Below are 24803 nucleotides of genomic sequence, written 5' to 3' on the forward strand. Positions count from 1 at the left end.
ATTGAGAAATGAGTATAGTGTATACACATATCAGCACACATTACAGCATATATATCAGCACTTGTGTCGACAATTTTCTGTCCTGCTCAGCAGCAGCACTGAGTTAAGATGCAACTGAATGCTTTGTACGTGTGTGTGTGTGTGTGTGTGTGTGTGTGTGTGTGTGTGTGACATGGTCTGAATGGATGACAGAACATCATAATGTCTTCTGACTTATACAGGTCAGTTATCAGCTGACCAAACACATGTGTCTTTGATTGTTCTGACACAACTTTCTTCTTTTTTCTTTTTTTTACCTTTATCAAGATGATGATTATAATGATTATCTCTGACTGCGTTTTCTGTCACAAGTAATCACATTCCTCATTACTCTTGCAAGCGCGTTTAAACACCAAAACATGTTGTACATAACATACAGTAAAGTCCCTTGTTAGTGTGAGAACAAGCATATTTTTACACATCACTTCATGTATTGTTTTTATATTCTCATATTTTCCTTCTTGCCATACTCATACACTATATTGATTTTATTTTATTTTATTTATTTATTTTTACGACGTCCTTTTGCTGTTCTCTTATTTATGCTCTCCGTTTCTTTGTGGTATCCAGTTACTATTTGCTGCAGAAAAGCTCTATTTCCCGACAGAGATCATCTCATTTCTCCCTCATCTCCCAATAAAGCTCCACTCTGGGCTACAGCACACTGTGTCTCTTATTAGAATTTATTGTACTGTAGCTCAATGGCTTTGATTTTCTGCCGCCAAAACAATGCAGAGCCGGTTTGTAACCCTAGTTAGAGGTGTAAATGGGCAGTGAAATGAACTTTGACATCAATCCATTAATATTATTTTCCTCTTCCAAGCCAAATCCCTTGATTAATTATTTGAAAAACCTAAGTGGACTAAAGGCTGCTATCCTCAGCCCATCTGCTGTGTCTATATTTGTTTTGATTATTGAAGAGAAAAAGGGAAAGTTAACTCTTTGTAAACACTGCCGCTTCCTGTTTTCTCAAAATATGTGACTCAAAATAGGTCTGGTATATTCCAGACTTTACAGACAGCACACATGTCAGCAAATGTTTGACAGCTCTGAAATAAAATCTGTGTTTAGCTGTCGCATGCTGTCAGTCATTGTATAAAGGACTCTGTCAATATGATGGTGAAAGATGTCTTCAGTACTATGTTTTGGGACCATGGAACTTGTTTAATGATTGGCTTACAACTTGGGCTTTTAAGAGGTTGGTGATACATATAAGCATCGAGAAAGCTCGCTGCAGTGTTCCTGTTCATTTGCTGAATAAAAAACAAAATTATGCAAGGACCGTTAAAGATCAGCGGGACAAAGTTCCCCAAAATAGAGTCTATTTTATGTTTTGCTTCTCATAATGCTTTCACCTTGCCATTTTACCTGTCTGCTACATATAAATTACCTAGTCCCCCCATGATGATACTGTGGTACTACATTCCCCAACACTTTTTCTCTTTTTGTTAGTTCAACACTGTATTCTCTTAAGGACTGCAGGACAAAGTGGGAGTGAAGAAACTGCCCTGGTAATTATCCACTTGTCTATATTCAGCCACGTACTCTTGCATTATTCACATCCTTCAATTTACACTGCCATCCGTGTGTGTCATAGCAATGAGCTGCAGTTAGTAAGCCCTGTCATTACTACAGGAGCCGTCCTCCCCTTTCTAACGGCTGTCTCCGGCCATGCCGAGCTCACTCTTGTAATAGGGAAAAGTTGCCTTCAAATGTCAATGACTTTCAAACTACTCTTGGACATATCCGTATGTTTTTTTTGCGTATCAACAGATTGAAGGAGAGAAAGGACAAGAGAGTGAAGAGTGAAGAAACCCCGAGATGCAAACAGTGAAACGCAAACATAATACCATTTTATAACTATAAAAGGAGAACAAATATTCATGCCATCACTAAAACGTCTTTAGCAGACCAAGAATCAAAGTCACAGGTTTCAGTGAGTATGTGACAATTGTCCTCACCTATGGGAGTGCTGTGGAGTAACACTTGCTCCAGGTTGCGTCCATCGTTGTAGAGAGCCAGGTGCCAGGTGCCGGGGTCCATGTACTCAATGAAGCCTGTTTCTTGGAGGCCGCTCAGCAGCAGGCCTTTGGGAGCTTTGGCTGTTGAGACGGGATCAGTCAAGGACCTGGGCAGCGCCTTCCCGTCCAACAGTTTCACAAAGTCGAACTGTACACAATAAGGTAACACAATCAGACAACAACAATATCATCCAATTGGAATGAGAAAAACGGGAATTCACAAAACCTGCATAAATGCAATGAAAACTCGCAAGCCAAACCTTGTGCAGCGATGTGTGGCTGCTGTTGAGCGAGCTTTATGAAACTGCCAATTGAATGCTATTGGAAAACTGCCTGCATACAAGAAGCTGGGGAACTGCATTAGCTGTGGATATCAGATGTGAATTGCAAAGCAGGGATCCAAAGAAGGGAGGGAAAATCGTCATCCATGGCAGCTCAGTCCTCTACAAGGCATGTTCCACAGCAGCTGGTTCAACATCTTGACATGCTGATAATAGCATGGGCAGTCTTTACCACGCAGGTTTTCAAATGGAACAGACTATTATTTCATTTGTCTAAACCTGTCTCTGCTTCTTTCTCACCCTCTTTAGCTTTCCCCACTACCCTCTTTTCTCCCTCCCTTCCTCTCCATCTTAAAACCTCCTTGAACTACCAAGCACTCGCTGAGTCTTATTCCCCCTGAGGGCTGTGTGTCACACTAGTGTCAAAAACAGCTAATTAGACCTCTTCATGCAGGCGAGAGCAGGGGCGCACTGATGTTAAAAAGCAGATGACTCAGTGTGTGTTGTATTTTTGTCTGTATATGGGCTTCCTGCATGGCACAATGCTGTTCTACAATGTGTACAATGTATGTGTGTGTGTACTGTTATCCACACACTAAATCAGAAATTGCTGTTCCTTGTGAAAACATCATGCAAACACACATCTTCACAAGTGTTGTGAAGATCTTTGTCCACACGAGGAAAATGGCAAAGTCTGTTCTTCTTCCTCTTCTTTTAGTTGGCAAACAACAGCATTTTACATCACATTCAACATCTGGTATGGAGTATGACAGACACAGCCCAATTACTCTGCAGAGTAAAAGCTGTTTTCCATCATCTCCTAACACTGTATTTGAATACAGCCAAATTCACAATTTAATTGTTCTCATTTACGTATTTTCTGTTTCTCTTGTCAGAACAAGTATAAAATAGTGATTTGTTGATGGGTCATAAATGCAGCAATGCCTGCTCTGCTACACTGAGGAGTTAACTAAATTGTTATTGTATGCTCACAAACTTGTCTGACAAAGCAAGCTTAAATATAGTTTATTGACACCTGCGTTGTGTGATTGGCTTTACTAATATTTAAAATGAGTGATCGCTGACGAGGTTAGAGGTGACAGGAAGTTGTTTTCTATGCTTCTTACTGTACACAACCCCTGACCTGTCTACAGGCGCAAGTATGTGGAGTTCAATTTGCGCCTCACTTCTGGCAGATGTCAGCTAGGTAGCTACCATGATAGAAAGGTATGCAAGACATGTATGTATGGCTGTGGTGGGCTCTTTTATCCCAGTGCTTCCAATCTTCCAGGCAAGTAACTAGAGGCGTCCAGCACATGTAAGAACAAATCGTCACCATCAAAACTCCTAAATGACCTTCCTACACACCATTGTCACTGCCAAATCAGTAACTTTTACTCTGACAGCACCGCTGTCAGCTCAGCCCTGACAAATACAGTTAAAATCTTACAGAAAGAACTAGAGAAACAATCATAATGTGATAACACTGCAGCAAGTAGGGAGATGCAATGACATTACCTACAGTACACTCCTCACAGTTTTGTAAATATTTAATTATATCTTTTCATGTGACAACACTGAAGAAATGACACTTTGCTTCAATGTAAAGTAGTGAGTGTACAGCTTGTATAACAGTGTAGATTTTCTGTCCCCTCAAAATAACACATCGCACAGCCATTAATGTCTAAACCGCTGGCAACAAAAGTGAGTACACCCTTAAGTGAAAATGTCCAAATTGGGCCCAATTAGCCATAGTGGCTGTGTGATGTGTTATTTTGAGGGGAAAGCAATGTACACGGTTATACAAGCTGTACACTCACTACTTTACATTGTAGCAAAGTGTCATTACTTCAGGGTTGTTTTGTCACATGAAAAGACATGATCAAATATTTACAAAAATGTGAGGGGCATACTCACTTTTGTGATGTACTGTATATAAACAATGCTTGTGTATGTTTGGTTATGTACTTAACTTAATGTTACAGCTTGAACCAGCAACAAACTGATCTTGCAACTTAACTGAAGACAGTAAGAATCACTGAACATCATGGCGTAAGAACAGTGATGCGTTCACTTACTGTACAACGTAACCAAACTGAAGAAATTGTATTTGAATTTGAATCAGAACAGTGATTTGCAATTTCTACCTCTATAGTTAGAGATAATTCTACAGGCAATCAGAAACTACTCCCTTCGCCAATTTTCAGATTTTCAAATTGTGGCACCCCGTAACACACAGTCAAGTTCAGTGAGCATGCAAGGAAAGTTGAGATCGCTCTTGAGAGACGCTGTATGTGGATAACATAAAAACACACAAATACATTTATTAAACACAGAATAGATTTTTGCTCAAATTAAGTAATTCTTTTCAAGATCATATTTTCTCTATGGAACGTAATTGTTTAAAATATCTCTATATAAATATCTATATGTGCAAATAAGATCGAGGCACAAACATAATGCTTTATACATAATTGTCTTCGAAGAGGCGCTTCACGAGGCCAGAATTTTTATCACATTTTTGTGAAGTCAGCTCGCTCATAAAAACCATTTTGGAGTGGATGAATGGCCAACATTGAGAGAAATTAGTGTGTATGTGTTCTGTGGTACTTCGGCAAACAAGCCCATCTGGGTGAACAGCATGCTGTAGCCTTTACCTGAGTGTGTGTAGGCGGAATGTTCCTGCGTCCGTAGACCCCCAGCAGTGCGTTGTGTGAGAGAGACAGGTTGAACTTGATGTAGGTCGGATGGTGCACAGTCATATGAAACCTCCAAAAAAGTCCGGGAGGGATTGCCTGGCTCTGCTGGGTTCCAATGTCAACCTCGCCACGGTCGATGGCCCGGCCTCGCACCCACTTCTCTGCAGGTAAAAGACACAGACAGGTGATATTGTTAAGTCACATACTGCAGATTTGTCAAGGTAGACGCGGAGTTCTATTCAGTATCAGAGGGAGCAATTAATAACCAACCTGATGTCTTCAAACATCAGTGTGATCAGCAGACGTCCTAATGAAGTGAGACTGAATAGACATCAGGAATGACTGAGCGCTGGTGAAAATCCTGCTTTTCAAGAGACCCTGCCTTGGCAAGGCGTTGGATAGGCTCCGCATAAAGAAGAACTGCTTTAGAAAAGAAGTGTTTTGTATGAGAGCTGTCTACTGGGGCTTTGTCATGTGCTATATTAGCATCTTCTAACAAGAAGAGTGTGTATGTGTTAGCATGTGTGTGAAAAGAGAGAGACAGAAAGGTGGATGAGAGAAAGTGAGGAGGGCAGGGGCACGCACACATGCACGCACGCATTCACAAACAGCGTCGCGGCACAAAGATAGTGTCTTGAGTGAGAGCATGGTTTTGTGTGTGAAGAGAATAGGTCTTTCCAACAGTCCCCTGGCCATCAGCTCCTCTCCTCTCCATAAGCCTTTATCAACCACCAGGCCTGAGTCTTTTGTGTAGGGGAGCAGGCGAGCCTCTCCAGCCCTCTTTGTGTCTGCCTTTATGGAGAGATATATCTCTGCTTCTAAACTAAGATGGAGGAAATACGGTGACAGAGGGGAGCCAGCCGATCGTTACGGCCACAAAGGCAGAAGAACAGTTAGGGGCAGATTCATGGACGAGGCCGCTCGCTCTCAATCTATAATGCCTGAAGCTTTACCACTCCATTATGGCGACACCATGCCCACCCACAGGCCAGCCGGCATATATCACATGTACTGTCACACAGATAGGGAGGGAGAGAGTGCAGGCCTGCGAGTCGCTCCTGTTTCTACTGACGCTGTTCCTTTTTAGCCATGCTAGCGGCGTGGCTCGAGGGATGGCACTGGTCCACCACCTTGGTTTAGACAGAAATGTCTCAACAACTATTTGATGGATTGCAATGGAATTTTGTACAGAAATGATGCCCAGAGGATGAATCTTAATTACTTTGGTGATCTTCCTGACTTTTCATCTAGCAGTACTGTACCATGAGGTTGACTTTTGTGGTTCTGATATATTGTAATAACTTTGGGGACCTTTTCAGCACAATCATCGGGTCAAAAACAAATTTTGTTAAATACTTACAAGTTATGACAGTCCCAGCAGCCCCAGCTGTAATTTGTGTTTAGTGCAAATTAGAAAATATTAGCATGCTAACATACTAACCTAATATGGTAAACATTACGCCTGCTGAACAGCAACATGTTAGCATTGTCTCTGTAAGCATGCATGGCTGCATTTACCTATAACAGCCACGAAAAGCCCGTTCTGCTATTTACTTGGTGTTGTTACATAAGACTCTATTGCTTTCCTCATCTCCTCATCAATTATACACACCACATTCAAGCCTGTATTTCATCACATATATTGAAATGTGTTCATGCTAAAAAGCTAAACAAAGATGGTTAACATGGTAAATTGGTAATTAAACCTGCTAAAACCTCCGCATGTTAACATCATCATTGTGAGCATGTTAGCATGCTGATGTAACCATCTGCTAGCTTAAAAGCTCTACACTGCCAAAATACAGCCCCACAGAGCTGCTAGCATGGCAGTAAACTTTCTTTTCTGCTTGTGTTTCTTTTTAACGCATATTCTTACTTTCCGGGCCTATTATCACAAAATGTCACATATCATGCCAAGAAATTCCAAAGCATTAAATTTCTCTTTTTATCTTCCATCTCCTTTATCTTTTTCTTCTTTGGACTAAGGGACTGAAAAAAAGGTTAATTGATTAATTGGTTAATTGATTGAACTAGACTGAGCTGTGACAAGAGAGCTGGATAGAGGAAAAGGAAACAAGACAAAGAAACATGAGAGGGAGATGAGAAAAAAAAAAGGAGAGTTCAAAAAGGTTACTAATGAAAGAGAAAAGAGAGACAGGTGTCCTGTATGAAGCATAAATTGTTCCTGTACTAAAATCTCTACCAAACAGAAAAAAAGCAGCTTGGCAGAACTAAGGTATGCCTTCATGCATTCCTGCTGAGTCTAGCTCAGCAGTCTATTCCTCTTAATGCTAATTCTCACTCCTGTGCTTGGCACACAAAAAATAAAGGCCAGCAGAGGGATGGATGTCCTGAGGAAAGCAGCCTTTTATTCAACAAAAGATGAATAGGACATGAACGGGGCATGGCAGTTGGCAGAACACTGGCAGGCAGGCAGGCACGCAGGCGGGTCGACGAGTAGGCTGACTGGCAGGCTGGCGGGCAGATGAGCAGGCAGTTCCTTCTGATGCTGATTACTGTATAGCCCCTCTCCGAGTCTGATGCAACAGGGGGACAGAAAGCCACGAGGATGGGTGTTTGGGTGTGGGAGAAGGGGTGGGTGTAAAAGGAAGGATGAAAAAGAGGAGGGGGAAGAGAAGAGACGAAAGGACCGTGTCCAAAGGGGAGGTGTCGTGTCAAGTTACAGCTGCTGATGCAAGAAAGAAGAAAAACCCTCCTTGCATCTCTCTCTTCTTCTCTCTCAGAAGTAGAGAATAATACCGCAGCTCCAGGAAAAAGGGGGGAGGATCGAGGCATTTTGGGAGTCCTGCAGAAACCAGACGGATCACATGGTGACTAGGGGTCCTCCAGGCCTTCCCAGCTGCTCAGATTACTGCTGTCAATCAATGTGTTCCACCAGCACCGTAGCCCTGTGTATCTCAGCACAAAACCTGAGACCATTCTTTGAAAATATCTTTCAAAACAGCAAATGTCTGTTTATTCATACTTGGCAGGCAAAAGGAATACAAGCTTAAACAAGCCAAAATGTGAGCAGGGAGGTAAGATTCACACCTTGCTATCTTGTGGCTTTAATAAGCAAAAAGCAGCTTGAAATTCACACTTGCTATCAGTTACTTAGAATAAAAATAAACGGCATTGCATGAATCTCCTCTGGTGCTTTTCATCATTAGTTGGCAACAGAAGCTAGTTGTAAGCAAAAAAATGTATTAAGGTTTATTTCAAAATGAGCTTGTTTAAAGGGGCGATGAAAGTGTTGCCTAGCGTCTTCATGTCTGCCATCAAGCACAATGTGCCCTTGATGGAAATGATAAAGGGTTAGTGGGCAGGTCTGCTAAGAACCAACACACTGTACAGTATCATAATGATGCTGCCGCAGCCAATTATACTGGTGCGGCATTGTGTGCACATAACACAGTTAATGCCCCGTTTGACACTACTCACCCACAATACGCTAACACATGTACCCATTGCAATATTTTCTCCTAAATTATTCTCCAATGTCACAGTGCAACAGGATTAGGATGGTTTAGATTTTAACTCTGTTTAACTCCTATTTCTAATGACTAGCTAACATGTCCAGCATTGTCACCCTTTCTGCTTCTCATAAAGGGTGTTTCTAAAACTCAGTGTGAGCAGGTCTGCCCATCTGTCTGTCTGTCTGTTGTGCGTCTCTGAGTGTTGTGTGTGTGTAGTGTGTGTGTGTGTGTGTGTGTGCCAGGCCAACGAAAGCGATGAGCTACATTAGGACTTGGGACACAAGGTCTAATTAATTTCTCTTGCCTACGGGTTATTCAGGTAAAACAATTACACCTGTAATCTATTTTCAAAGGAACTAAACTGTCTTTGCAATTAATGTTATTATCCCTCAGATTCTAATGAAGCAGAGAACTGACTGAAAGTGCAGTCGGGGTCTTGGTGACAGGACATGTCTGGGGGGACCGGAACTGTGTGAGTGTATGCGCGCGAGTGTTAGTCGATATTGAAGCGTAGGCCTGAGTGTGGATCTCATGCACATTGGTGGAGACAACAGTAATAGTGTTCCAAATGCAAGAGAGATTGAGTTTGCCGCAGGATGAATAAAAATATCACAATGGGCAAGGTCTCTATAATTACTTGGATTCAATTAAGGGCCTTTTGAGCAGTTGGCTTAATAAGCTTTCAGCCTCCTCTCTCCACTGTGCAGCCTAATGAGTGTCAGTCAGAGTCAGGAGAAGATAATGCTCTTGGCCTTAGGGCCCTCCATTACTCTCTCGTCCTCACCTTCTGCCTAGGTGAGGACGAGGCCTCAGGCTATGTCTGCGACAGACAAGTCTGCCTGTTCACAAACTCATTCACTCCATGACACCCTGAGTGCACTTACACTGTTACACATGTAATATGTGTTGTATAAATGACAGATGGATAAAGCACTTGTGGTTTTTTTTTATTGCCCTCTACTAAGCTTGTACTAATCTAGTCTGGGCAGAGGCCTGGAAGGAACCAGAGCTCACAAGATGTCAATGTTTTTTTTTTTCTCTTAGCAGCTGATAACGTCTGTTCTCGACTTGTCTACTGAACACGTATTTTTCTCAATCAGCTCTCAGCTTTTTCTTACTGTTCTTACGTGGTGGAGCTCAGTTGGAAAAAGGTAACCAATAAGATTTTGCAGCATTGAAATCAGAATGTGATGACAGTTGTGGGGGTTTTGGTCACCGTCAATGAAATCTGATCAAAGCAGACTCACACAGTCCTGATGAAGCAAATTAACTGAGTTTTTAAATGCTAAACGCTTGATAAATAATACCTAAAGATGCTTTTGTTCACTTTCGATTGTTGCTTAGTCGTGAATGTTTAATGTTGTAAAGCAGTAGCTCCCAGCAGTGGTTGGCATATGACCCCTTATAAGAAATCTGGGTCTACTACCAACCGCTCATTACAAGTAATGTGATGCTTAGTGTGGTGTTGACCTTAGAGCAGTTTGACCACAGTTAGTAAATTTTCCTTCTTAAGCCCTGTTCGCACGGGAATAGTATTTCAGGGGACCTCATGTGATTTAGAAATGCCCCCCCCCCACATCTTCATGTGGCACATTCACACAGGATAAGCTAAGTTGCTAGGCTACCACATAATAACACTTGAGCCTTTTTGAAATGTAGAAAAATGTGCCATCCATCTCATCACCTTCTGAGATTTTGCATTTGTGATGGATTTAAGCTTGCTCTTTCTATCGAAGGGGTCTACATGCTATGAAGTGAGATCAGCCTTCTGAATTTGCACCCAAAATGCTGTCAAATTTATAGTTGCCAATATAGCCTTCACAAGTCTCAACAAGGAAAGAGTTAGAAAAAAGAACTGAGATAACAAATTTAAAATATATATGCTGTCAATCTATAACAATTTGAGGTATTATCTGTGCTGAAATGTTTTTTATGTAAAAATGTATAATAATAATATAGTACATATATCTACGTATTTTACGAATTGTAGTGTAGCGGTACCATACAATGGAAATACTCAAGTACAAGCACCCCAAAACCTATTTAACCCCTGGCCACACTGTGGTGAAAGTATTTTTTTAATCAAAAAGCAAGTTCTAATCTGTTTACCAAGAAGATTAAAATTGACTTTGATTTTTTTTTTTTTTGCCTTTGATGTCAGAACATCAGACATCAATCTACTACTCTCAAATGTCAAGAGTGAGTATACAAAGCCCTCTGCTCTTTATAAAATGTGTCATCTACACTGTAAATACTGACTGTAGCTTGAAATTATGTTTAAGCTATATTTTGATGAGATGTTTTGAATGCAGGCTGAGTAAAAGACAGAAACGTTCCTGCTGTTAGGCTTTCTCAACTTGAGGCACTCAAGCAGGGGCTTCGCTAAATGATCTATACTGCGTGTGTGTCTGTGTGTTTGTGGGTGTGTGTGTTACATCCCAAGACTGTAACCCAGCGTGAGAAAATCAATGAGACCAGTGTAACAGGGACCAGTCCATCAGCATTTGCACACATATTGCACACGCATGCACGCACGTACATGCACACACTCATCCCTCCCACAGACTCCTTTTCCACACATGCATGCATGCAATATGCACACACTTTCTTACTCTTCTGCACACATACACAATGCTCAGCCCCCGCACTCTCTGCACGCAGTCTAGAATATTGATGTGCTCTTTAAGAGCCCTCCTCTCTGTCTGTGTCACATTCCATCCATCTACACACCATTACCAACCACACCATCAGATAGAGTGAAAACAATTCAGCATTAACTCTCCTTTCATACGGTGGTTTATAAAATCATTGCATGGGCTCAGATGGCATTCCATGAGCTCCACATTTCATCATCTTCGCATTATAATGAGGCATTATGCTGCTCTTGTGTATGTCAGTTTGTATCATTTCATATCATTAATATATCCGACGTTCCACGTTGAGTGAAATATTATTCTCAAACTTCAATGTACTTCATTAAATTAGGGAATACACTGCGAGAAAATCTCTTCTCTGGGCAATTCTGCTTTCTTCAGCACCAGAGCCTTCTATATGTGCGTGCGTGCGCGTGTGTGTGTGTGTTTGTGTGTGTGTGTGTGTGTGTAGGCATGTCCACATGCTTGTATGCTTGCATGTCAGCTATAGAAATAGAGAAAAGAGAAAAGAAAGATGGACTGTGATGGAGTGTGTGCGTGAAAGTACATCAGCCTGAGGTTGATTATCACGGGGTGAGTGGCACTTAATGTAGTACTAATTAGAGAGGCTTTTATGTGTGGAGGACTAAGCAAGGCTCCTGGTGATCTCTGGAAACTGCAGGAGAGATAGCACACAGAACATAAAACACAGCACTCACGGCTTGACAAGACACTAGCCATACGCAAATGACATAACATGTCAATTAGTATCTAGCACTGTGCTGCAAGCTGCTTCGTAAGGTATATTAGAATTCTGCTGCTCCGGATCCTGATTTCGGGGAAGAGCCATCAAATCAAACAGAGAGCTTCTCTTTATGGCATTGAAGTTGACATTAAAACAACACTAAAAATACATGAACAAGAATCCAAGAAGATTTCTACCTTCCAATCATTCCGCCGAGCTCGTTTCATCTCTCCCTACTGTGTCATCAGTTTATATCAAAGCAAGCAGAAACTGGTAACTATCCTCCAATCAGTCTCCTCAGCTATCTTTATGCTCCCACAGTTTTGTTGTTACTTGTGGTTATAGAAGTGCATCAAGAATAAAATAATTTATTCCAAAATAAAAAAAAACAGCATTTTGCCGTTTTGTAGACAAAATTCATGAAAATGGCGAGTATTTTACATTTATGTAAATAATTTAACTAGGATTCTCTTGGCTAAACCAACTGTTTAAAACCTGTGAATTATGTTGAATGGATGCTGTATCCACATGATCATTTACTAATTGGAATGGAAATGTGTTTACTGCCAGAGGTTACTATCAGAAGCTACACATGGAGTAAAGTGTTTGCCAAAGAGGAGTATCAGTGCAGCGTTAAAAGTTTGTAACAACTCCTACATTTCTGGTCACTGATAATATGTTTGTTTGTTTGGTTAAAATGTGTCTTATGTGTAGAAGATCTTTGGGAGCAGTTAAGCACAGGCTGGGGCTAATGTTGTTACATAGGTGGACAGCCAAGAGAAAAAGTGTGAGCTTTAAGCCTCATTTGAAGCCAACTAAACAGTGAGAGTAGTAGGTTGGATGTCGGTAACAGTTTTTTCATGTTGATTTTTATGGAACTTTACACTGCAATGCTAGCTCAGATAGCGTTAGCCATTCATCCATCCATCCATCGTCAACCGCTTATCCTATGTACAGGGTCGCGGGGGGGCTGGAGCCAATCCCAGTTGACATCGGGCGGAAGGCGGGGTACACCCTGGACAGGTCCAGATAGCGTTAGCTTTGTTGTTATATAGAAGCCCACTGGGTGGGCATGGGCATCAGAATCTAGAACTGCCAGCACAGCCCCATAAGCAAGAGAACTCAGTTTTCATAGTTAATATAGAACACACTGAATAATTTATTGCTTCCATTAACTACATCTAGTATAAACACTGACTGGACTCCCACATCAAACGTGGCAAAATTTTGCTTTAATGTTTTGTGGTTGATATCGCAAACATCATTCAAGTGGATTGGTATCCATCAATCATTCTTCTCTCCTCCCATCACTCTCACTCTTCTTCCTCCCTACCGTGTCGTGTTTTTATCATTTCCATTCCCCGCAGCCTCCTCACACCATCCTTCGCTGTGTAATCTAGGGGATTGTGTGGTCTCTTGGTGTGAGAGGTGATGGGTACAGCAGGATGAGCGTGATAATCTGCCACACTGGATTACAGTCTAATCTCTAATCTCTCTGGCCCTCCTCTGCCCGGGGACCACCTCCACCGTGCCAATTTTATTAATCTGAGCCCCCTGCATCAACGGCTTAGCTTTGCCCATTTTGATTTCTCGACTTTCATCATGCATACAAAGCAATAGGAGTTGAGACAATAGATTGTTGTGACGCAACACTCGGAAGTGAATTCCATGACCCCGGCGCGCTCTAGCAGAGGATTTAGCTACTGATGAGAGTGTTAATCCTCAGAATGTGAGGATTCATCAAGAAGAGTTGCTTTAGGGATGTCCCAGGTTGCCTAAATTGCAGCGGGTTGCAGTTTGGCTCGCACATTCTCTGTATAAGTGCTGAACATGGGCTCAAACAGCATCCAGTGTAATATCCATCAGAGTCTAAGCGTGAAGGTGGCTGTGTCCTGCCTGACTTCATGACCTGGAACACTCACAATTAATATCCCATGTCATGGGGTTAAATTGGTGTTAGTAATTCCTTTGGCTAGTTGAGAGACGGAAGAGTGGAGAAAGGCTATTCCAGTCACGGAATGGCTAAGAGGGAACATGATTAACCAATTACCTTGCCTTTCTAATAAATGAGTAATCAGTTCAAGGCTGATCTCTGGACTGATGTCTCTCAATCGTACTGAAACATTCATTGTGCTGAGTGTTTTATGTGTGCGAGCCAGAGTCATAATGCAAACGAATCTGATTGGAATTCATGCCAATGGATATATAGTCAGTCTCAACATGTTCCAATCATAATGTTTAAATGTCCATATTAACATTTCAAGAGGACTGTATAGTCTAACTACAATTTGAATAATTGTGCTTCCATTAAATCCTGTAGTGTGTTGCAGGATTTCTATTTCACTAAGTGTGCAGAAAGAAAAAGAAAAACAGGAGTACGATGAGATGAATATTCTAAGCAAGGTATAGAAATTATAATAGTAAGTGACTTGAGCTGACCTTTCTCAGTGTGTACATGTCCAGACTTTGCCCAAGGGTGTTTAATAAAAGTGGCATTAGCAAAAAGTGACATAGTCTCCATAAAATGGAAATACTGTTTAACAAATAATAATAGTGCTCCACTGATTTGGCACTATAATACTGTTAGCTGCACCATGGAGAGTTTTTTTTTCGAACTTAATGCAGCAGAACCAGCGATATTGTCCTATTTATGCCATGCATTCTTCTTCCTTGTCAAAACCTGGCCTACATTACCCACAATACAATTCAACTGGCAACAGAGATTTGGGTGTGTTGTGCTAGTAGTGGCTAATGTAGCACGACGCCTCTAGCCTCAAGCAAAGATGAGTAGGGGGCTCCAGAGGTCCGATAAGCTCACTTCTTTCTAACTTCCCACCCCCATACATGTTTTTTCATTTTCAAAGTTGTAGTCTTCAGCCCCAACCAACACTCTAGTGATATCACTGGAGGCAGACTTTGAGCAACAACTTTTTTCACATGTTCAGTAGTTCACCCCAACACCTGTTAACACATTTTTGATGCGTAAAATCAGTTTCCAGGGTTACTAAGGTATTTAAACCTCCTTTATGGAACATAATTTCCTGAAAATAAGCCTGACTACCTGAAATTAACCTGGTCTAACTGCTTTATGAAACACCCCACTGGTTTAACTGCACACTTACCTTATTGCTTTTAAAATGTCACAGCAATGCAAAATAAAAGCAGCCAAGCACAGTTTAAGCAAAACTGAGTGAAATGCTTTAAGCCAGTGTTCATTCAATACATTTAATATCTACTAAATAACAAATTACTGTTTAACATTTGCTTTGTTGTTACTGACGGGCAAATCCTGTCAACAGTTGAGTGCAGAAGATCTGTTATTATGGTGTATACTGTGTGTGTGTGTGTGTGTGTGTGTGTCAGCTCACCTCTGTCACCGGCGTGTGTGTTTTCAGGGTTGAGTGTGTCCAGCAGGTGGATGGAGCTGGTAGGTCTGGTTTTGCTGCGGTCCTCCTGTTGATGGTCCGCTGAGCTCAGACCGTTCTCATACAGCTGGCTCTCGCCGTGCCGCAGATGCCAGGTCAGACCTAACAGGTGGACCGCTACACACAGACACACACACACACACATAGTAACAGCCAAAGGGAGAGGAAAAGAACATAGAAAAGATCATTATTCAAGGCATGCAGAGGGGTGTGTCTGAATCTTCTTTAATGCCCATCTTAGAACTCTCACAGTTTAGTTGCTTATTAGTGCCCAGCAAGGCAGTGGACACAAAAAACATACACATAAACTCTCACGAGACACACACATTCAGTATATGCATGTACACATGCGTACATGAACACAGAACGTGGCAGAGGTGGGCAATTAAGGCAGACATTCAGAGCCTGAGCCCAGGGCTGATATTAAAGCGCTAACACAGTCTTTTATGCATGACTAATGATGCTTTGAAAGCTGCTGCCGATTCACAATCCATATGGGCCTTTTAAACAACAAAGGGTAAGGGAGGATACTGGATCCCCCCTCCCACTCATAAAACTGTTTACTAGGACAACAATCAAGCATGCTGTTAAATAAAAACAACTAACACCTGCCTATTAAGGAAATTAATTAGTCTTGCAATGCTGTCAATAAAATGTTCAGTAAAACATTCACCTTGCTCTGACCAATCATCAGGTCCCATTCATGTGAGATCGTACACTGACACTGCTTTAGTTTTTTTACTTTAAAAGAATCTAAAAAGCCATTGTCCCTTTGCTGATATGAAGAACAAAGCAAATAAAATAAATCATTGCAGGTTTTTTTCTCCTCTGACACATTTGAAACATCAAACAAAAGCAAAGACTCAAATCACAAAGTTACTATGTGCTGGTGGCAGCCAGAGAGGATGACTGCTGCATGCAGATCAAGGTAAGGAACTTCTAACAACTTCAAACACCTTCACTGTCTGTCTTATGTCTGCTGATTGCCGACACCCAGAAAAAGCACTCGACATGCGCTTGCTAACGCTCGCACAAAATGGCTGCTTAGAAAAACAAATCCACAATTATACACAGCATGACCAACACAGACACACAGGTACAGCACGCTCACGTAAGTGCTTAAACGTACCTGCTATTTTACATGTATGCATGAATTCCCACACCCACACGCAGACACCTACACGCTCACCCACACTTGATCCCTGATGAGGAATACCTCATTAAAACTCCGGATGGTTCAAAGACATTTGCAGTCACTTTCTGTTGCAGATGCAAAGGGGAAAAAAATATATATATATATTTTCTCTGAAAAATACAGCACATCTATGATGAGCGCTGAGAGTTGAAGCCAATTTGGTCCCATGCTCCACTCTGGGATCTATGGGGATCAGCGAATCATACATTTCAACATTTTAACTTCTGACTAGCCCAAGCCACTGTTGGTTTAGCTATCTACTCTTGCACAATATAGCTCTTCAAAGCAGAACACTGACGATTACTAGGGCCATGAGGGAAACGTCATGCATCATTTACTCCAGGCTAATTGAACTGTCAGCCTGTGATGAGACCAGACATGGACATGCACAGATTCTTCACTTCAGTGTGGGTACAAGTCACTCATTTTAAAATATCTTTTTTTTTTTTTCCTTCACTGTATTTTTATTTTAATTTTGAAAGAAGCAGTATGGGGGATTTTCTCATTAAAGCATTGCTGTGAAATTAGTTGTGATGACTCATGCTGATGCTGGGCAGGGGGGGGGGGGGGTATGACAAACAGTAACCCAAATGATCTGCCTTGTACATTACATTTCATGGCTTTAGTTTTCAGCAAAATCCCTTCTGGTTGTCTGGTACTGTAAGTATTCATACTCATATTTAGCAGACATGTGGGAGAAAAAAAAACAGGCAGGTAGAGAGAAACTCACAGAAAAACATTGCAAAAGTCAGAACAGAATGACATTTTAGTTAACAATAATATTTAGAGACAATTCTGCAGAGATTTCTCTTAAACCATGGCCCATTATCAATTCTCTTCCATTCGAACGAAACATGAAACTTAGTGTTGCACCTACAAATGTAAGTGTGTATGCATCACCACTGTTTGTACTGCATTATATTATGCAGTGGAGTGGAACAACCTATCATCGTTTCATAAATTAGTCTGTAAGAGTACTCAGTGAGGGATGAGGAAGTTATTCCCAAACTGATACATTTAGCATTTCCACCATTCAATCTCTCATGCTCCATTCTCTCCTCACTTCCTCTCATCTGAATTGCTTTTCTTTCTCTCCTTGTTCTCCGGTGCCCCCCCACACCTCCGTTAGCCAAGTGTTACCCACTCCAGTAATGACTGCAGCGACAGTCCTCACCGGCTCTCCTATCTTCTCCTCTTCACCACTCCATCCCTCCTCAAAGGCCCCTCAGACCCTACTTCCCCAGCTCCTGCTCATCAGCCTTTCTCTCACTCCGTCTCGCTCACTCTCTTGTTTTATGGCTGTTGACCTTTTGCTAGAACACTTAGCATCTACATCTACAGAGCACACACACACACAAGGAGGCAAGGAGGGATAAGGACCTGGGAACGTGATGAGAAGAGGATGGTGGTGGAGGGTGCAAGCTTGTGTGTATGCTCTTGTACTTTTGAGGACTTGGATGTCCTCACAGCAATACTAAAACTATCGATGACATGTTTGCTGTTGTTCTCTTGACCATGTTGACTCTGGGTATTTAACAATTGAGTACTTATGGAGCCACGGACAAGGACAGGACTTAAATTTAGGTTTAAATTCAGGGATACAGTCTAAGTGGTTTTGGATGCATAGGATTCTGAGTCTAACAGTACAATTCATTAAAATCAGTACTTTTGAGGGTAAAAGTTTATTCTTGATCTTTAATAACATAGTTTGACAAAGTAATCATAACCCAAGGACCACTTACTTGATATATTTTCAAAAAGTTTGCTATAAGATTTGCGCTTTCAAAAGAGTTAGAAGGGCTGGAAAAACCCACTAGAGGGTCTGGGGGCAAATCTAGAAACCAACCAGTATTTCTACGCTGAAATATTATCCTGCCCCTGCTGTTTGCTGTACGTCAGTTTGTGGTTATTTGCCTAAAATTTAATTTGTTTAAGAATGTATGCATAATATCAACTCAAAAATTAAAGGTCCATATTATCAGGCATGCAAACTGGTCAAGGGTAAAAAAGGTGAGAAGGATATGCAAGCAGAGAAACGCTCTCTTTTTGTCCCTGTCTGGCTATCCATCTCTCTTGGTGTCCATCTTTCTCTCACGCGCTCTTGCAAAAACGCACGTAACAGTCACACATTAGAAAGACAGACTCCGAGTGCGTCCAGTCACTATAACAGGAAAGACAGCAGTAGCAGCAGCACAGTGGAGACAGCATAAGAGGGGTCTGTTTTTAAGCTTATATGTTTTATAGATAACGGGCATTTGTCTACTGCAACAAGAGAAAGATACCAACAAGCAAGGGCGTCACTTTGTGTTGAAAAGCGCTCCCCCCAAAAAGCATAAAACACTTGAATTTCCTGTTCTGCCTTTCCTACATCAATTTATGGTGGAAATGTTTTTATTTATATAAAAAGGGAAATACAAAATTCAGGTGGCAGGTGACAATTCAAAATCTATAAATATTACAGAATCTATTGCAGTGCAGCTCTCTGCTGCATTCTGTGTTGCTTTCACATATGTTTTTCCTGTAGATCAACTTTTCTCATGTAATATCTGCCCTGCTGTATTAGCACACATGCAGGCATGATTTAGTCTTCCCTCCTTTTGTCATGTTCACAGGGAGACAAAATCTTGGCCAACTTGGTTTTGGGGTCATTTTATAATCAGTAGCTTGTTTTATCTAACCTAAAAAAATTAAGTGCAAATTAACCTTTCTTAAAGCACTTTCATTGGTTCTTTACCATTTCATATTGCAAGCTATTTTTCAAAGCATTTTTAACATACGCTTTCAAAAAGTGATGGGTACATGTCCCCAGAGTAAATACACAGAGACCGACACGTTTTATCCTGTTGACGTTAGCCTACATTACATCCAGGTTGCTGCCACTGCTCTGAACAATTATTTCAGCTAACATTATGGGTTAATAACAGGACATTTAACATGTAAGCTAGCTTACTTCTGTCTTACATCACGCTTGCTTTCCGACGGACAGCTCGTTCAGTAGTCTTTTACCGTCCTCACATATTCAACTGTCAGACTCCGCAGTGTAGCAGACTAGAAAAAAGACCCACCTAACGCTGCGTCTGATTGACTGTTGGGTTGAGGAGTGACGATTGGTTAAGCACAGCCAGTTCTAAAGTTGCTAGGCCCCCCCACACACACTTAAAACAAAACAAAATCTACTTTTTCATGTATTTTCAACCTAAATAAAGTGTCCCCAGTGTGTCTAAACTATGAGAAAAAAACAAAAACAATTCTCCTGCCCATCTTCTTGATGTCAAGAATGGATCTGTTTAGCTTGGGACCTCCTCCAGTCCTTCAGTGCAGTTAATGAGCACAGTAGATGGCCCAGCCAACTGACCAGAACACCAAGCAGTCAATCCATCCTGGAGGTTGTTCAGCATGTCTTTTACGGTTTTGAAGGAAAGGTAAATATTTACTGGATGTTCTGCCTCAACTCTCTGTGATTTACCGAGTGAATCTGATGGACCGACAGCTTCACTTGTTATTAGCAGTTACTTTAGCCGCTAGCTACTGTTAACTGTAGTCGCTGTTATCAGCTTGCTATGACCAAACTGGGTGCTCCTAGTGGTCCAAACTACAGTATGTGGGTCCAAAGCTCCAAAGCTCCTGTACTAACACGTAAACACCAACACCCCCCTGAGGCACCAAGCTTCCATTCCTCTCCATAAATCACGAAAAGCTGAGGCATCCGTAGCCGGAGGACATCAGATGGAAAACCAGAAAATATTCTGCCCATAAAATTTGATCCAGTTTCACCAAAACTAGAAAAGTTACAGTATAAGTTGTCTTTTGTATGTAATCAGTGAGCCTGAAACTGCCTGAAATAAGTACAAACATATACCCTTTTTACACTAAACATTATAAATGAGGGTAAACCCATTCAAAGTAGACTCCTTTCACATTGGCAGTAGACAAGTTTGCCTTTTCTGTTTTTTTCTAATGTGTCACGTTCACGACATCATGATCACACCAGATGACAGCGTTAGTAAATGGTAAAAAGCAACATGGAGGCCAGTGACAATGTAACGGTGGTTACTTTGCGTAGCCCATTGAGGCGTAGCCTCACTATTTCTGTTTTTATGGTGCTGGGCACGTGACAGGTGTGTTTACAGTGTTTGTGCACTCTGAAAGACATCACAGGGCGGATATAAAGTCACAGCTGACGCTCTTTTAGATTAGCATGTTAATACTACATAAATATATGAATGAGACATTTAGAGATACCCGCAGATAGAAATACATGAAAAGCTGGCGAAAAATTGTCCGCCTGGGTGTCATGTTTACATCACTGCCAATCGGAGCTGGAGCCAGTAAATACCTGTGACTACTGTAGAGTCATTTGATCCAGGAGTGAATGCCGATTGTACTCTTTTACACTGAAGAGAAAAGCCAGATATTATCGGGTGTTAGTGGATTTTTTGTGGGCGGGGGCTTTATAGTAGTAGGGTATTTTTAAATCATTCAGGTTTCTATGTTTGTTTTTCTTTATGGCCTTTTTAAAATATTTAGTCTGCTGCTAGTATGGAAACAGATAGGAACCTAGAGGAGAAAGACGGTACAACCAACAATGGTCCCCAGGTGAAATCAAACTGGAGACGTCACAGGTATATAGTTTGTGTCTTACCCACTCCAGTACACCCTGTGTTTCTGTGTTAAGTAACATTTTGAACATCATTAAAAGAACATTTTGAACTGAGAATGAGAACAAATGAGAATGTATAGTAGTTAAAAATACCTTCAGGACCAGCAGTTCCCCTCACTTCTTAACTCTGCTTATAGGGTAATATTTTTTGTCCTTTGAGTGGACACATAAAATACATACACACTCACACAGGCACACACTTACACACAGCATACAGTCAGTTAAGAGAGCAGCATGTTCTCAGCATGAACCTTCACTCTCACTCTCTTTTTCCCCTGTCTGTCTATCCATCTCCCTCTCTGCGTCCATCTTTCTCGCACATAGCAGTTACACATTAGAAAGAGAGACTCCAAGTGAGTCCAGTCATTATAACGGGAGCGGCAGCAGTGGCAGCAGCACAGTGGAGACAGCGTGCAGCAGTTCGGCGAGCTAACGGGCCGAGGCCCTCTCACACATGAATCATTGATCAGTGTGACAGTGAGATGACTGCCAGAGGTAATAGGACGGCACTGCTGTGAGGGGGTTCTGTACTGTACCCTCGCTGACTGTTACCCCGCTGAGATGTGCGTAGAAGATGTGGCAGGCTGAAGAGAACAGCGCAGGGTGTAGAGAGAGATTGAGGCAGTTCAGCAGTAAGAGAAAGAGGTGCTTGATGTGGCATTTTCAGGTTTACTTAAACAACCATGGAGAGAAATAAGAGAACAGAGAGAGATCCAAGCTGGTGGAACTGTGTGGATAAAGTTAGAAAGGCTGCTGAGATAACAACCGCTCCATTACAGCTGTTGTACATTAACAGCTGGAATGCCAGGACGTACGGATGCCGTATCATATTGTGACTGCAATAAATGGCAACCCTGAACCACTAAATTCTCTTCAGCATTCTCTTCCAGATAGGCAGGTTTAAATAGCAGACTATTGAGCTGAAAAGCACCGATAATGTGGGAATGAAGTTGCTGCTGCAGTTGCTGCTATTGTTGTTGTCAGGCATGTGTCGGTCTCCAGATTAGATAGAAATGATTGTGGGCTCCAGTGATGATTAGATTTCACACTCGTAGTGGGAGAAGGAGTGGAAAGGAGATGGAGAAAGAAAACTGTGTGTGTGTGTGCGTGCGTGCATTCCTGGTTCATGCCTAGATGCAGTTATCTGGTGTTTGTAACAGAGCTGGGTTGGGCTGCAAGACACAATGGGTGAGACTGACTGGGAATATACTGTCTTATCGATAACCATTACAGCCAAGGTAGCACTGCAGTCAGTTAAAAATGATTTATCAATACTCTCTCACAAGCAGAAACACACCCAGACCTGATTGTCAAGTTCTTTTCGCTCATACACATACAGCTAAACGCCAACTATATTCCATCTGACAACCAAAGACTACAGCTGGCTTCGCCCTGCAGCAAACACTTTCAAGAGCATCAGTCATTCGATTTAGTGTGTAGTTTAGCATGTACAGTAAAAGCAATTTCTCATCCAAGTTCTGCATGGCTGTGTCAAGCCTCTAGCTAAGCCACAACTTCTGAGGGATGGGAGAAAGAAAGGCAGACGGAGAAAGAAGGGCAGAGGGAGAAAAAAGACACAGGGAGAGGAGTAAGAAAGAAGGAGAGAGACAAATGGAGAAAACAAGTGTGAAGGAGAGTGAAGGAGAGGGACTTCAGAGCCAATAAAACAAATCTGTGTCTAAGTCAATGTTAGAGTAGAGACTGAGAGCCTGGGGGTCTGCCTGCCCTTCCGCCTTTTCGCCTGTTGGCCCTTGCTCCACTCTGACAGACAAGAGGTGCTAAAGTGTTTTTCTTATTCCCCTCCAACAAACCCTTAAAAGCTACTAATACCGCTGTCATGACTGTTTAAGTGTGTATGTTAGCGCGCGTGAGTGTGTGTCTGCTGACATTTGCTTGTGTGCAAGTGTGTGTGTGAGCAGAAGCAGAGCCTCATCCTGCAACGTCTTGACTAGTATAAACCAGGACTCCTCGTCCGTGTGACCTTGCTAATATGGAATGGGAAGTCCTGTCTGGATAAAGGGATAAAACGATGGAAAGAGGGATAAAGGCAGAGCGGAGGTGGTGACACACTTCTCACATCTCGAATGATGAGATTTACTGTGTATCCTGGTGTTTATTTACCAGTGAAACTCGCTGTCACTGTCATCTAGTTAGTCACGGTTGCGACAGTACACCAAGTCCAACAGATCCAAGCTTTCTGCTTCACGCATTTCTCTGTTGTTCTTTCATTTCTAATCACGCCCCCTCTCCCTTCCTGTCAGAGTCCCCCACTCTCCATGTCTGTCTCCCACTCGCTGTCTTACTGATCTGGTCCTTTTCTGAAAGCTGAGTCATGTTCCAACAGACAGAATAGTGTTAAATGAGCAGGGTATCGGCGCCATGTTAGATTCCCCTCTGGCAGCCACCACTGAGAGCTAAAACGCTGCAGACAAACAGCGACTCGCAACTGCCGCTCACAGTCACATACAGCTCCATCCCTGTGTGTGTTTGTGTGTGTGGGGGTGTCATAGAGAGAATGAGAAAGAAATAAAGAGTGTGTGAGTGTAAGTTGCTGTGCACATCCGTGTGCATGTGTGTAAGCACGTACTTGCCCGGTGAACTATTGGAGCTATTGAGGCTATTTCATTGCAGCCTCTCTGACCTTCTGGAGACATTTTACCAAAGGGCTCTCTCGCCATTCAGAACTTTCTGACCAGAGTCTGTCTAGCCATTTAAAGCAATTTTTACCAAAGGCTTTTCTAGCTGTTAGGGCAGTTTTAGCAAAGGCCAGCGGGTTTCTTAGAGCTGCATCAGACGACCAAAATAGAGGACTGAAAACAAAGAGAAACTGGACCAATCAATACAGACCCCAATGAGGCATGAAGCAGCTGGCTGAAAGAAGCTGAGGGAGGGGAGCACACACACACACACACACACACACACACACACACACACACACATACACAATCCCAATCACAAAGTCAGGCATGTACCTTCACACACATGCACATGCTTAAACACACACACACACACACATACAAACACACACACATATACTTTGGGACTCAGATACAAATGCTCATTGTTTTTGCTGTTTTTTGGACAGATTTTCACCAAGAAGTACCAACATCTGTCAGTACCAACCAGAGTCATTCTCATTTTGTATAATTTCTTTTAAATAAAACCATCATATTTGTGTTCTGGTGTACCAATCAAAACAGACATATATTTACAACACAAATATTTTCTTGTTTGAGAACTAGTAACTGAAAAATAATGAGCCCCAATAATATAGTATATTTGTGTATACACACTCACACACACACACATCCTAAAACACACACAGAGGCATAAATGCAGACACACATAGTGACTCAAAGGTGAAAGCTCTCTCAGCGTGAGCTATAATTAACAGATTAAAAACATTGAGAAAAAGAGAATAAAGCCAATACACAGTGCAGAACACGCAGCATTACTGTACTGTGATTGAGTCACTGTGTGTGACAGCGATTTTGTGTCCAACTGAACTGTGCTGAGCCAGTGCACTCCTAATAGAAAGGGTTCTAGTTTCCAGGGCCTACTGGAAACAAGTTGTAGCAGCCAATCTTACCCACTCAGCATTGCTGAGTAGATAATTGGTCGCCAGTTGC

The 24803-nt window shown here is 41.9% G+C and overlaps 1 protein-coding gene across 2 annotated transcripts in view; it reads right to left on the bottom strand.

Annotated features, from left to right (window-relative positions):
- The window catches only part of tenm1 (teneurin transmembrane protein 1), a 168459-nt gene that overhangs the window by 76459 nt on the left and 67197 nt on the right, over window positions 1–24803 (bottom strand). For both annotated transcript variants that reach the window (XM_038699968.1, XM_038699967.1), the window contains 3 exons: window positions 15263–15436; window positions 4999–5201; window positions 2001–2208 (listed from right to left, as the gene is read on the bottom strand). In XM_038699968.1, coding sequence (XP_038555896.1) covers window positions 2001–2208; window positions 4999–5201; window positions 15263–15436 — 585 coding nt within the window. The remainder of the gene's footprint in view (window positions 1–2000; window positions 2209–4998; window positions 5202–15262; window positions 15437–24803) is intronic.

The sequence above is a fragment of the Micropterus salmoides genome, unplaced genomic scaffold, assembly GCF_014851395.1.
Source record: "Micropterus salmoides isolate LMB-PRFRI ecotype aquatic unplaced genomic scaffold, ASM1485139v1 Ms_hic_scaffold_5, whole genome shotgun sequence".
In the NCBI taxonomy this organism is placed as follows: domain Eukaryota; kingdom Metazoa; phylum Chordata; class Actinopteri; order Centrarchiformes; family Centrarchidae; genus Micropterus; species Micropterus salmoides.